At 50.7% G+C, this 13,261-nt stretch overlaps 2 protein-coding genes across 2 annotated transcripts in view; one reads left to right on the top strand and one right to left on the bottom strand.

Annotated features, from left to right (window-relative positions):
* Positions 1 to 8,263, top strand: part of CRTAC1 (cartilage acidic protein 1) — a 164,084-nt gene extending 155,821 nt beyond the window's left edge. The window contains exon 15 of the mRNA XM_019035334.4: positions 7,486 to 8,263. Coding sequence (XP_018890879.3) covers positions 7,486 to 7,652 — 167 coding nt within the window. The 3' untranslated portion in view covers positions 7,653 to 8,263. The remainder of the gene's footprint in view (positions 1 to 7,485) is intronic.
* Positions 1,638 to 7,490, bottom strand: LOC101126571 (uncharacterized). Its single transcript, XM_055352659.2, has 2 exons — positions 6,824 to 7,490; positions 1,638 to 5,481 (listed from the first exon to the last, which is right to left on the bottom strand). The coding sequence occupies exon 2, from the start codon at positions 3,975 to 3,977 to the stop codon at positions 3,207 to 3,209; it is 771 nt and encodes a 256-aa protein (XP_055208634.1). The 5' UTR covers positions 3,978 to 5,481; positions 6,824 to 7,490; the 3' UTR covers positions 1,638 to 3,206.
* Positions 8,264 to 13,261: the final 4,998 nt, after the last annotated feature.

Here is a 13,261-nt window from a genome sequence, read left to right as displayed (position 1 = left end):
TGAAACTCTGGGATCAAATGGACTTGAAATCCAGACCCTCCACCCAGGCATTTGGAAGTGGCCTTAAGAAGTTATTTCATCTCTGAGCCTCAGTTTCTTCATCCACAAAATAGAGGCAGTGATAAAATCCTCATAGAGTTGTTGTGAGGCTTCCTCGAGCCTATAAGGTACTTGCTGCAGTGCCTGACTGATGAAATGCAGATATTGTCATAAAATCTGTACCAGGACGTTTAACCTCCTGGTTTCACTTCCAGCAATGCCTGACTTTACAACAATCCATAAGCCATTAGCTGGGGCAATATCAGACCTATAAGGATTCTTCCCAACAAGACACATCCATCACTCAGAGTTACAAATGCGGAGTTCATCTGGGGACTGGGATAGCACAGCATCTTCCCTTTGAAGAGCTCCAGCCCTATATTTAGATCTGCACTGGGGAGCCCAGGGGCGATCGGTACCCATCCATTCACCTGCCTCTCCAGGGTCTGCGAGCATCCATCTCAAGCCAGGCAGGCCTCTTGCTCATCTCTGATCTATCAGTCATCTCTCTACACCCATCTTCTCTGTATCCATCCACTTATCCAGCCATCCAGCCATCCAGCCAGTGATTCACTCACAGTAATTCACTCTCTAGGGCCTGAGGTCCAGATCTCTCAGGCAAAGAATTCAGCACCAGAAGGATTTTCCCCACCTCAAAATGCTGTTTGGGGAGTGTCAGGCAGGGCCGACTGGGGTGGGACACACGCTTCCTCCCCTCCTCTCCCAGGATAGGTAGAGGTCATGAGCAGAGCCACAATATCACAGCTAGGGCAACATCACTGAGAGCTGCTGCCCAGCTCAGGGGGTAGCGTGGGGTCACTGCATCCATCCTTTGAGTTATAAGGTGACCACTTGCAGGTGAATTGTATCCTTCAGTGACCACTGCCTGTCTGCATGGTTCTGAGCTGCTTCTCAGTGGCACCTTGCCCTAGGGGTCTGCAGATGACACTTCTGTATAGGCTTGCCTCTTCCTGCCAGCCTGAGATGGGCAGCATCTTCCATTGACCTGGCCAGGGCCAGGCCCTGAAACAAGCACTCAGGATAGGGGGAGGTGGGGGTGGGGGTGGGGAGTGAGTAAGACAGGCTCCCTGCCCTTGAGAAGTGTACTGATTAATTGTGGGCAGCAGGGAAAAGGACCCTCGCCATCTCTGAGGTCTTGTAAGCTATGTGTAAGCTTGTGTGTAACATTGCCCCCTTCTTGGGGCCTCACTCAGCACTGTTCTCAGGTGATAGCTGGTTCCCAATCACTTTTCCATTACAGAAATCGATAACTTGAATTACTCCAAAATAACTAGTACCTTCATGCCCCTGCAAAGCTAATTTTTCTGGGGATGCATTTGCCCACGAGTTTCTCTCTGGTCTGGAATCTGTCTTCTATCTTTATGAGTCAATCCAGGTAGAACAGTCTCTCTTCTCCCACGTCTCACTCTTGTGGCAGAGTGAGAGTGGGATTTGGAGTCAGAGACTTAGTTTCAAGTCTTTGCTCTGACACTTACTAGCCCTTGTCAAGCTACCTAACCACCTAGAACATCAGTTTCCTCATCTGTAAAATAAGATTTCAACACCCCAGTGTTTGAGAATTAAATGGAATAATAATCTACATGAATGTTCCTGGCATTTATTAGGGAATCAGTGAACTCTTGGATAAATATCTGTTTATTCTATGCCAGAATCTGAAGCCTGCTATAAATCTACATCATGAGGCCACCATATAACGAGGTCCTAGTATCACTTCTGCAATAACAATAATATCTTACATTGGAGAAACAGATGATTATTTATAAATATACACATTCTCATAATGACAAAGGTGAGACTCAGGAAAGTTAAGTGAATTGCTGGGGGTGGGAAGGAGGGCAGCTGGCACAGCCCTCTGACTCTCTTCACAGTTTCCCACTTCCTCCATTGTCCCTGATTCAAAACCCGACGCAGCTCCAGGATCCTGCATGCGAAGTTCTGCTGTCCAGCAGATGCTGAAATGACAGGCCCTTTGAACATCCTCTTGGAGGAAGAGTTGTGAGCTTGGTGCAGGCTGCCCTCGGCACTGCCAGGAGAATAAATCCTCCTAGAAGTCGCCCGAGAAGGCTCATGCAGAAACCTCCGAAGGCTGGGCTCTGAAAGGAAGGAAAGAAACCGACATTACCCAGCATCTCTTTCATGCCAAGCATATTCATGGCCAGTTTCTTACTGACTCCTCAAAACCAATTGTTCTTAACCTTTTTAGGGGGTTGCATACCCCTTTGAGAATCTGCTGAAAGCTGTAGATGCTCTCCTCAGATAACGGCACATAATATGCACCTGAATGCAGTCGGGTCGAGGTTAAGAACTCCTGGTGTGAACCTGGGCTGTTTTCAGATTTTCTTAGGCATCAGGGACCTTCCCTTTTAGAGGCCCCACCCACAGCAGAGCAGACATTACATTTTCACACACACACACACGTAACATAGAGTTGCAGTTGTCTGTTTGGCATATGTGTTACATTTCTAGATATTTAACAAAACATTAATTTCAAGTGTGTCCTTTCTTTTCCTATTTTGTAGCCAACAGGCTTTTCTGGTGAATTTTATTGAAATATATCACCAGTACAGACAAATACACAGCTCCTAAGTATACAGCTCAGTGAATTCTCATGAAGTGAGCACCCCGTGGAACTGGCACTCCGGTCAAGAAACAGAACCTCCTGAGCTCCCAGAAGCCCCCCAGGTCCCCATCCATCCACTACCCCCGACCCAGGGTAATCTTGATCCTGACTCCCAATCAAAGGCTAGTTTGGCCTGTCTTTCAGTTTCATATAAGGGGAATCACAAGGTGCATATTCATTTTTGTGTCTGGCTGCTTCTGCGGAACCATAAACTTCTTATTCAGGTCTCAGGCATTTTCAGAGGTGTATTAAAGGCTTATAGGCTATAGGTACTGTCAAAACCAGGGATTCTCAGCCTTACCTTCACATTAGAATCACCAGGGAAACTCTTTAAAATCCTAATGCCCAAGCTGTCCTCCAAAACAATTAAATCAGAATCTCTGAGGATAGGGTCAGGCATTGGTGATTTTTCACGCTCCCAGCTGACATCCATTGCCACCAAGGTTGAACACCTTGGGTCTAAACAACTCTGTGAGATATTAGTCTCCCTATTGAACAACTGGGGAAACTGAGGCTCCAAGAGTCTTCATGTGTCAATGTCATGAAGCCAGAGCTCAAATTCAGATCTGATGTGGAGTGGTGTTTGCCTTGCTTTATCCCTGGGTGAATAGTAAAGCCCAAACCAGGTGGTGATGCCTCCTGTCTGGGCCCCCCTCATTGTGAGTCCTTCTAGAGGTGTGGAGAGGGATGTGGAGTTTCCCAGGCTCGACAGCCCAGGGGCTGGCCCTAGGGAGAAAGTCACCGGACTCCACCTTTGCCCCACACCTCTGGAAGCCACAGAAAAGTCCCTGCAGGTGGCAGTGGCTGCCAACCGGGGAGCTGTGGGGGACGTGTCACAACAGCCATAGTTCTTTCTGCCTCCACCTTTGATTCCCCGAGTGCAGTGCATAATCCTGCCACTCAGTGGCACCTCAAGCTTCCGTAAACCCTGTGGTTTCACACACACCCGCCCTGTGGCCAAAGGAAGGAAGCCAGACAGCAGGGTGCTGGCGCAGGGAGAGGAGCATGTGCAGCAGGAGCTTCCTGAGGCATGCCTGAGTGGCTGGGGCCTCACTTGGGACCTCGGGGACAGTCTGGCTGAGGCTGGAGCTGCTCCTGGGTCTTGACGGGGCCTGTCCCTGGCTGGCAAGGTGGGTGCAGGGACATGGCTACAGCCAGACCCCGGAGAGACAGGCCACTGCCTGTAACTAAGCCGGCAGAGAGAAACCACACCTCCCCAGGCCCACAGTGAGTCAAGTCCCCCACTACCCTTCACCGGGCTGCCTCTGGGTCCCGCATGCCTGCGAGCACAGCCCATGCACCCTCCCTTGATGCCCTGGAAGTGGAGGTGCCAGCCTGGCCTCAAAACCCAGGCATAGCTCCAAGTCCTTCCCTGGGAATCTGCCTGATCCTAATCCCAGGACGGCTGAGGCCCTCAAGCTGTTAAGCGGCCTCTGAGGCTGGCTCTGTCTTCTTCCTTGCAGTTTGGAGACAGATTGCCTAGATTCAAAGCCAAGATCTGCAATTTCCCAGTTACTTACGTCCATGAGCCTCAGTTTCCCCATATGTAAAATGGGAAATAAGAATCCATGCCATGGAGGGTTGCTGTGAGAATTGAATGACTAATTATGTATAGAGTCCTAGCCTAGCGCCTGGCACATAGGAAGTGCTAAATAAATGTCAGCTACTATTATTATTATGATTACCATTTGAAAATGGAAGGGTTAAATGCCTCTCAGTCAGATAAGCACCCGGATTTGGTTTTACCCATTTATTAAATCCTCACCCCCTCCCCAGGACCTCCTATCTAGAAGAGCTGAGTTTGGATTCAAATCTGGCCTCGGGGTAGAACAAACTTCCTATCCCAAAACAGAATGAACCTGCCCTCATATTAGAGAACACCCTCACTTGTGGCAACCCACACACGGCCCAGGTTCCGGCAGAGGGAGTGAGTCCAGGCTGCTCACAGCTCACTGCTGCCCTTAGCGGCAGTGAGAACAAACATGAGAACCACCCAGAGGGGACTGCCCAGCCCCCACCCAAGAGGCTGGAGCCGTTGTCCCCACAGTCTGATGAGCCCCTCTCTGGGGACAGGCCTGAGTTTGTGATCCCAGCCTCCCTGCAGCCTCAGGCAGCTTCCCATCTGGGTGCCATCCCTGTGGTAACAGAGTGGGCACTGAGTCAGGAGACCTGGGTTCCAAGCTTGGGCCCTGTTATCATCAACCAGCTGTGTGGCCTAGGGCGAGTCACCCACCCTCTCTGGACCTCTGTGACAGGATTCAAGTGATCTTTAAATCCCCTCCCAGCTCTAACATATGGTTTCAGCAAAGTATCTGGCACATAGTAGGTGCTCAATAAATTATAAAATTCAAGACACAACTCTGCTAGATTCCAACATCCAGCTACTTTCTCCATATTTGATCTTGGCCAAAAGGCCGAGAAGTTATCATCCAGCTACTTTCTCATCTTCAATACTGAGTGACCTGTGTGATCCAGCTCCCAACAGGACCCAACCCAGGGGAAGAGCTCAAGAAATGAGGATTTATTGATACCATTAATTGATTACTTTTGGCCTCGCTTTCAGTCCAACCTGTTCCCCCACCCAAGGCTACAAGTGCCCCAAAGATTCCAGATTAGAGGTGCTGAGGTGTCTGCCTCTCCAGTAGACTGCAAGCTCCAAGAAGACAGAGTTCATCCTGCTCCCCATATCAGGTCCAGTTCAGGCAGCCGAGTATCCCCCTCATGTGGTCCTGGAGCATAGAACTGATCCTCCATCATCATGGGGCAGAGAAAGCATCTCAGAGCTTCATGCTGGGCAAGTTCTTTTATTGGAAAAAGAAAAAAAAAAAAAGGCCATAGCACTGCCTGTGCCCAGCCCTCCCATGGGAGATGCACAGGTCAGACACAATGCCCAGCCCCACAGGGGCCCAGGGAGGGCATAGGCCATGGCCAGGGGCTGCGGTGGAGCCCACTGAACTGCAGCTGTCCAGGGGGATCCTTGGACCAGGACTCACTTGGGCCGAGGACTCCCTGAGGCTGCAAGGACTAGGCTGACTCTCTCTGGTCTCTGGGTAGGCCCTTGTTTCCCACATGCTGCTCCCATGTCTGGTAGAAAAGCAGGCCTCTCTTTGATTCCAGAGAGATACCTTCAGTGGCTGGTCTTGCACATCTGCTTCTAACACCTCCCGCCAACTGAGATAGGCAGCCCCCTTCATTTCGTCTTCGGGACACCAGCCCCAGGGGCTGCTCCCATCCCACCTGCTCCTCTGGGCCTCAGAAGCCGGGCATCATTGGCTGGACATCTCCTTTCCTTGCAAAGAGGGAGTTTGCCTTTCCCCTGCAGGCTGCTGGCACCTTTGAAGGTCTATGGAAACCTCACCTACAATGCCTTAAAGAGCCCCAACCCCTGGGCAGGCTGAACACACAGTGTCTGCAGCCCTGTTGTCTTGTCATGGGGAGCTGAGAAGGGGCACCAAAGGCCACCAAAGTTTGGCTCTTCTTTCCTAGAACCCCGGCTTCTCTTCCACTAGAACATATGCAGTAGAGTATGTTCCCTGGTAGCCCTAGGGGAGGGGCAAGGGGCTTTTGGACATTTACTTACAGGGGGCCAGGCTGGACCCACACAGGGAAGAAGTCACAGACCCTCAGGTAGCAAAGACAGCAGGATGCAGAGAAGCAGTCGTTGGCCTAGCAGCCAAGGGGAACACACAAACACACTCACACACATATGCACTCACCTGCATACACACACACTCATACACATGAACACTCATACACACATGCTTGTGCACACATGTTCATGCACATGCATGCACTCACACTCATATAAATGCACATTTGTGCACACGTGCATGCACATGTACTCATACACACACAGGTGTGCTTACAAATGCGTCCACATTCATACACTTGTGCACTGGTGCACACACGCGCTCACACACAGGCATACTAGCACACGCAGACTCACACATTTATGCACACTGCACTTACACACATGTGCACTCACACATACATTCACATGTGCATACACACAGGTTCTAATCTCAGGAAACTGGCTCTAGTTCAGGAGATTCAGGCCCCGCATGGCTGCATCTCTTCACAGAGTTTCTCCAGATCCCCATATTACCTCCCAGAGCCCCAGGCTGTGTGCCCCCCAACCAGCACCTGGCAGCCTGCAAAGTCTCAAAGTTGGATGCTTCTGGCAAGGCCAAGCTGGCCTCTAGCTCTGAATGCAGGACAGGAAAGCCATAGGTCTAGAAGAGGTCGGGAGTGGGCTGAAGAGCTCCCAACCACGGCACCCATCTCCCCACACCTTGAATTTGGTGGAGGCAGGATCATAGACAGGCCGGGGCCCTGCAGGGGCATGAGAAGGAACAGATACTGGGAGACAGCCACGGGACGCAGGGCCCAAGGGAAAGAGTCCTGGTGGATATGGGTTTGGGATGAGGGGTCATGCAGTGTGGGAGTCCTCTATGTGGCAGGCCTCGGCCCCCCTCGCAGGGTTGGGAGAGGGGCTGTGGAAGAGAGGGGCCGCCTAGGTTGTGTTCTCCCCACCCCGGCCTTCCTAGGAAGATCTGTCTCTGTGTGGCCCAGACCAGCCCCATCGGGAAGGAAAAGCCCCCCAGGTCAGGAAATGGACTGATCCAGACGGGGGTGAGGGACAGGGGGCATAGGTTGATGGCCCACAGGAAATATGAGGCCCGTCACCCTCCCTCCCACCCCGGGCAGCAGGGTGAGCCCAAAGAATGACTCAGAAGCGGGTGCTCTGGTAGCGCAGCCGCCGCAGGTCTGCGAGGCCCTCACTCCGGCCATACACCTCCCTACAGGGACTCTCGGCCAGTCACCGGGCCCCCGCCCCACCACCCCCACCGCTGCTGCTGCCACTGCCGCTGCTGCTGCCGCTGCTGGAGCTGCCACTGCTGCACCGGTCCTCGTAGATGGAGATCTCAATCTGGGGTCGGCGGTTAAGGAGAGCTGCGAGCCCAGCTGCTGAGCAGGGGTCGGACATGAACCAGCAGATGGAGTCCAGCAGGGGAGTGGGAAAGTGGGCTTGTGCTGCTGCCTAGACAGTAGGGATGTAAAGGCCTGGGAGCTAGACCCTCCCCAAGCCCATCCATGCACATTACTTAGCTAACAATTAGGGAGACTTGCAAGGCCAGGCCCTGTGCTGGGCACATAGCTGTGATCACAGCAGACAGGGTCGCTGCCCTGATGGCGCTTACATTCCAGTGGGTCTAATGACCATATCTTAGGACACAGATGTGCCCAGGGAGGTGGTGTCACTGCACAGGAAGTATGAGGACTTTAGTGTCCTGAGTTCAAATCCTGATTCAGGAACTCACAAAGCTATGTGACCTTACACCAGTCACTTAACTTGTTAGCCATCTATTATGGCATCTGCAAAACGGGGATTAAGAATAGAATCTTGGGGTTAGTGTGGAGATTTGATTAAATGTATGTAAGACACTTAGCACAAAACCTGGCACATAGTAAAGGCTCAGTAAAAACAAGTGCCTCTCACTGGGCTTTGTCAACACGTGATTCTGGGTGTTTGTGGTTTTTTGACTCTGTTTCTCCTCAGTTTTCCAGTAAACCTTATTTTTTAGCAATTCTACTTATGTTGCTGCTGCCTGGGGGGAGGGATTTGTGCACACCCAGATCACACTATTCCAAGTGGAGATGGAGTCAGTAGAACCACGCCCCACCCCCGTCCAGCCTCTCACCAGGACTGAGACCTTGGGGGAGTCACATCATTCTAGACCTCATGTCTCTCATCTGTGAAAGGAGGACAATGGGACCTGCCACGGGAGATTTCATGAGGATTGCATGAGACTGTGGACCTGTAAATGAATGGGGTGATTTGCATATTCCTGGAGGGGTCTTTGTAGTTAAGGGTGAGCCTGGGCGCAATTCCTGGCTCCCACATTCACCAGCTGCACGACTCTGAGCAGGTTGCTGGGAATAATCAGAGCAACCCACCTGGTAAGATTGTTATGAGAAGTACATGAACTCATATTTTCAAAGCACTTCACATGATAGCTGACATATTCTAAGCACTGATTACATGCAGCCCAACAAGTGCAAATCCTGAAACTCACAAAGCCTCCAATAACTTAGGGTGGTGGAGGAGGGCTGAGGACCACTGATGTGGGGAATCCTGGGAAAATCTGAGTGGAGGCCCCTAAGGTGGCCTCGTTTCCTGGCAGCCTCACCAGGATCTCTACTGGTTAGCAGTCCTGTGTCCTCGCACAGACTAGCCCAGAAGGATACAACCCTCATCCCACGCTCCACGGGGTCTGTGAGTAGGAGGCCTCGAGGTGCAAAGATCTTCTCATTCTGCTCCTGGATGTAGCGGGAAATCTTCTTGAGAACCTGCAAAAAGAGGAGCCAGACAAGGATGAGCATGCCGCAGGGCAGCCCTGAGGGAAGGGATGCATGGTGGGGCGGGAGGGGCCACCTTCTCATAGTGGGTCTCCATGCAGAGGAAGATGAAGTAGGCCGTGGCGCAGGCCAGGCAGCCCTCGAGGTAGGAGCTGCCCCCAATCTTCTCAGCCTCTGCATAAAATCCGTTGAGGGTCTTCACAGTCTCTTCAAAGAGCTGCCGCTCAATCTGGAAAAGGGGACAGAGCCAGGCTGTGGTTAGCCTCCCTGGAGTGTGCACAGTCACAGGTAGGGCTGGAAGTGACAATGGTGGGGCCATGTAGATGGGGAAGATGACATTGGCACACAGGCAAGACCAAAGAGGCTGCAGGCAGAGCCGAAAGAGCACTGGCCTGGGAGTCAGGAGACTGGGGGGCCAATCCAGACTTGGCCATCAACTAACTGGCTGAGTGACATTGAACTAGCAGCTTAACCATCTAGGCTTCAGTTTCCTCATCTATAAAATGGGAATAAGAATGGCTGCTTGTCCTTCCTTGGAAACAGGAAATTCCCATGATATCTTAGATGTTTTCTGCAGAGGATCAAACAAGTATTCTAGTGACTTTGACACGTCCCATCTTGCTGGTTGTGAGAGAGCTCAGGACTAGATTCATAGGGGCTCTCCATGTTTGGATGGGACTGCATGAGACTGCTTCAGTGAGACCTCAGGGGCATCTCTCCAGGAAGGGGCATTTCCTTCTAGCTCAGAGGTCACCCACAACACCACCGCCCTGTGTGTTTGGACACCTGAGAAGCTGTCCTGCCCGTATCCATAATAGGAATGGCTAATATGTATTAAGCACTTTCTGTGTGCCAGGAAATGCACTCTTTCATTTAACCCTCATAACAATTCTATCAGAAAAGCACTACTGCCATCCCCATTTTACAGGTGAGGACTGCTCTGTGGTCCTAAGACCACGCGGACCACGAACTGCTCTGTGGTTCCAGCTGCCACCGTCTCTGGCCCCTTCACTGGCCTCCCTGCCCCTGCTCCTGCCCTAACTTCCTGTTAAAGTCAGATTATGTCACAGCTGTGATCAAGAGCTCCCACAATCTTCCCATCTCTCTGCAAGTTAAATCCAAGAAGTCCTTACAATGCCCGCTAGGCCTTCCATGGCCTGACCCTGCTACCCCTGGGCCCGTCTCCTCCTCTCCTCTTCACTCAGTACCCCTGCTTCTTGAAATTTCCTCAGGCCCTTTGTGTCCATCTCCTTAGCTGCCACACTTTCCCCTGAAGGCTGCCGTGACACCCTTAACACCCTTGGGTCTCACCTTATTCAACAGCCTCCCCCGTGCCCAGGATCATTCACCTCTCCCCAGCACACCCAACCCCCGTGACATCCTCCCCTTATTCTTCTAGTATTTGTTACCTCCTGAGCGAGGTATATTTACAGTTGACCCTGGAACAACATGGGTCTGAACTATGTGGGTCCACGTATATGTGAATTTTCTTCTGACTCTGCCACCCCTGGGACAGCAAGATCAACCTGTCCTGTTCCTCCTCTTCCTCAGCCTACCCAACATGAAGATGACGAGGATGAAGACCTTTATGATGATCCACTTCCACTTAATGAGTAGTAAATATATTTTCTTCTCCTTATGATTTTCTTAACATTTTCTTTTCTCTAGCTTACTTTATTATAAGAATACAGTATATAATATACATAACATGCAAAATGTGTGTTAATAAACTGTATTATCAGAAGACTCCCAGTCAACAGTAGGCTACTAGTAGTTAAGTTTTTATTTTATTTTATTTTATTTTTTTTTTTTTTTTGAGACGGAGTCTGGCTCTGTCGCCCAGGCTGGAGTGCAGTGGCGCAATCTCAGCTCACTGCAAGCTCCGCCTCCCGGATTCACGCCATTCTCCTGCCTCAGCCTCCCGAGTAGCTGGGACTACAGGCGCCCGCCACCACGCCTGGCTAATTTTTTGTATTTTTAGTAGAGACGGGGTTTCACCATGTTAGCCAGGATGGTCTCGATCTCCTGACCTCGTGATCCGCCCGCCTCGGCCTCCCAAAGTGCTGGGATTACAGGCGTGAGCCACCGCGCCCGGCCGTAGTTAAGTTTTTAGAAAGTCAAAGGTTATATCCAGATTTTTGACTGTGCAGGGGACGGGCACCCCCTAACCCTGTGTTGTGCAAGGGTCAACTGTATTTGCTTGGTTTTTTATTTTCTACACCATCTAATAGAAAATAAATGCCATGAGTTTACTCCTATATCTCTAGAGACTAATACATAATCAATAAATACTTAGTGACTGCTAAGTAAACTTGTCCAAGGTTACAGCTCTGACTCCAGTCTGTGCTCTTCACTGTGTAACACCAGACAGCCGGGAAGGTCACATTCCAAACTCAGCAGGTGTCACAGTGTCAAAACAGTAGCCCTATTTTTCACATTCTTCACAGTACCTTCTTCCCCACTCATGCAGCAGGACCAGAAATGCTCATCACACAGTTTAGGGACCTCCCTGCCTCTCTAGGACAAAACCTCTGTCCAAGAATAGTTGGAAGCTTAGGAGTTCCCCCTACACAGACCTGGGGAGAACTCATAGAGAAAATCCTATGAAAATCCTGCCCATCTAGTCCATGCCACAAGCCCTGCTGCTCCACCCTGGGGGTCACCCCGCCCTAAAGGACAAGCATGCTAAGATGAGAAAGAGGTCCACATTCTCTCCGAAAGCTGGCTCGGGGTCATATCAGTACAGACCATCCCTGCCCCCACTTCCCAAACCCATTCAGATCTACCTGGGCTGCTGAATGAAAGCTCAGGATCTGCCTTCTGGCTTCCCCAGTCCCAGGCCCACTCTAGGGCAGCCTAGGATGAAAGCTGAGGACACCCCTGGACCAGAAGCAAAACTCAGCAGCTGATGCCTCACAGCAGCCTGAGGTCCATGAGTCACCCAAGTAGCTGAGTCTAGAGGCAGAGGCTGTAGGCAGAGCCCTTGGCTGACTGCCTTTTATGCCACCCAGCAGACTGTGGGATGGTGCATCTGGCTCTCCCCTTTGCCTGAGGCAAGGAGAAGGGAAAAGCAGCCTGCAGCTCTTCCTTTAAGTCTCTAAGCTTTCCCTGCAAGACTGTGATCATGAAGACATTTAGTTTGATCTGTACCCACAAAAGATGCAATTGTGTCAGCAAGAAAATAAGAGTCCTGTGAAAAAGCAGAGAGGTGGGGCACTTAAGCCTGTCTGGTACTTACTAACTCCCATAAGTCACTTCTTTCTGGCCCTCAGTTTCCTCTGTTAAATGAGAGGGATGGACTAGTGTGGAGCTTCTCAAAATTTCATGCATATCTGAATAACCCAAGGAATAGATTAAAACCCAGATTCGGATTCAGCAGATCCAGGGAGGGAGCTGAGATTCTGCATTTCTATCAAGCTCCCAGGTAATGTTGATATTGTTGATCCACAGGCCACAGTTTTAGTAACAAGGACTTAATGGTTCTCAGCTCCAGCTGCAAACTGAAATTATCTGAGCAGCCTTTAAACCCTATGATGCCCAAGTCTCCCCCACCAGGAGATTCTGAGTCAATGGTCTGGGGAGGGGGAGGATAGGTCAGAGCAGCAAAGATCACCACTGCCCTGCCCTACCCAAGCTGACACCCTGCAAGGTTCCTTTTTCAAAGTTCCCAGGTGCCTCTAAGATGTAGCCAAGGATGAGAAGCAGCACTGTTTCTGAAGAAGACCAGCTGAACAAGACTAGCAATTCCAAGTGTAATCTATGAACCACTTGATTCTGATTCACCTGGGAATTCCTCATTAAAAATTAAGGCTTAAGACCTAGTATTTGGGCTGGGCATGGTGGCTCACACCTGTAATCCCAGCACTTTGGAAGGCCGAGGAGGGCGGATCACTTGAGCCCAGGAGTTTGAGACCAGCCTGGGCAACATGGCAAAACCCCATCTCTACTAAAATTACAATAAATTAGCCAGGAGTAGTGGCATGAACCTGTAACCCCAGCTACCTGGGAGGCCGAGGCAGGAAGATCACCTTAGCTGGGAGACAGAGGCTGCAGGGAGCTGTGATCACACCACTGCACTCCATCCTGGATTTCCATCAAGGGAAAAAAAAAGACCTAGTATTTGATAGCACAACAGGGTGACTATAGTCAATAATAATTTAATTGTACATTTTAAAGTAACTAAAAGAGTATAACTGGATTGTTTGTAACACATAAATGTCC

The sequence above is a fragment of the Gorilla gorilla genome, chromosome 8, assembly GCF_029281585.2.
Source record: "Gorilla gorilla gorilla isolate KB3781 chromosome 8, NHGRI_mGorGor1-v2.1_pri, whole genome shotgun sequence".
Lineage (NCBI taxonomy): Eukaryota > Metazoa > Chordata > Mammalia > Primates > Hominidae > Gorilla > Gorilla gorilla.
The sequence above is the reverse complement of the archived record's forward strand: the minus strand, read 5'-3'. Positions and strand labels throughout refer to the sequence as shown.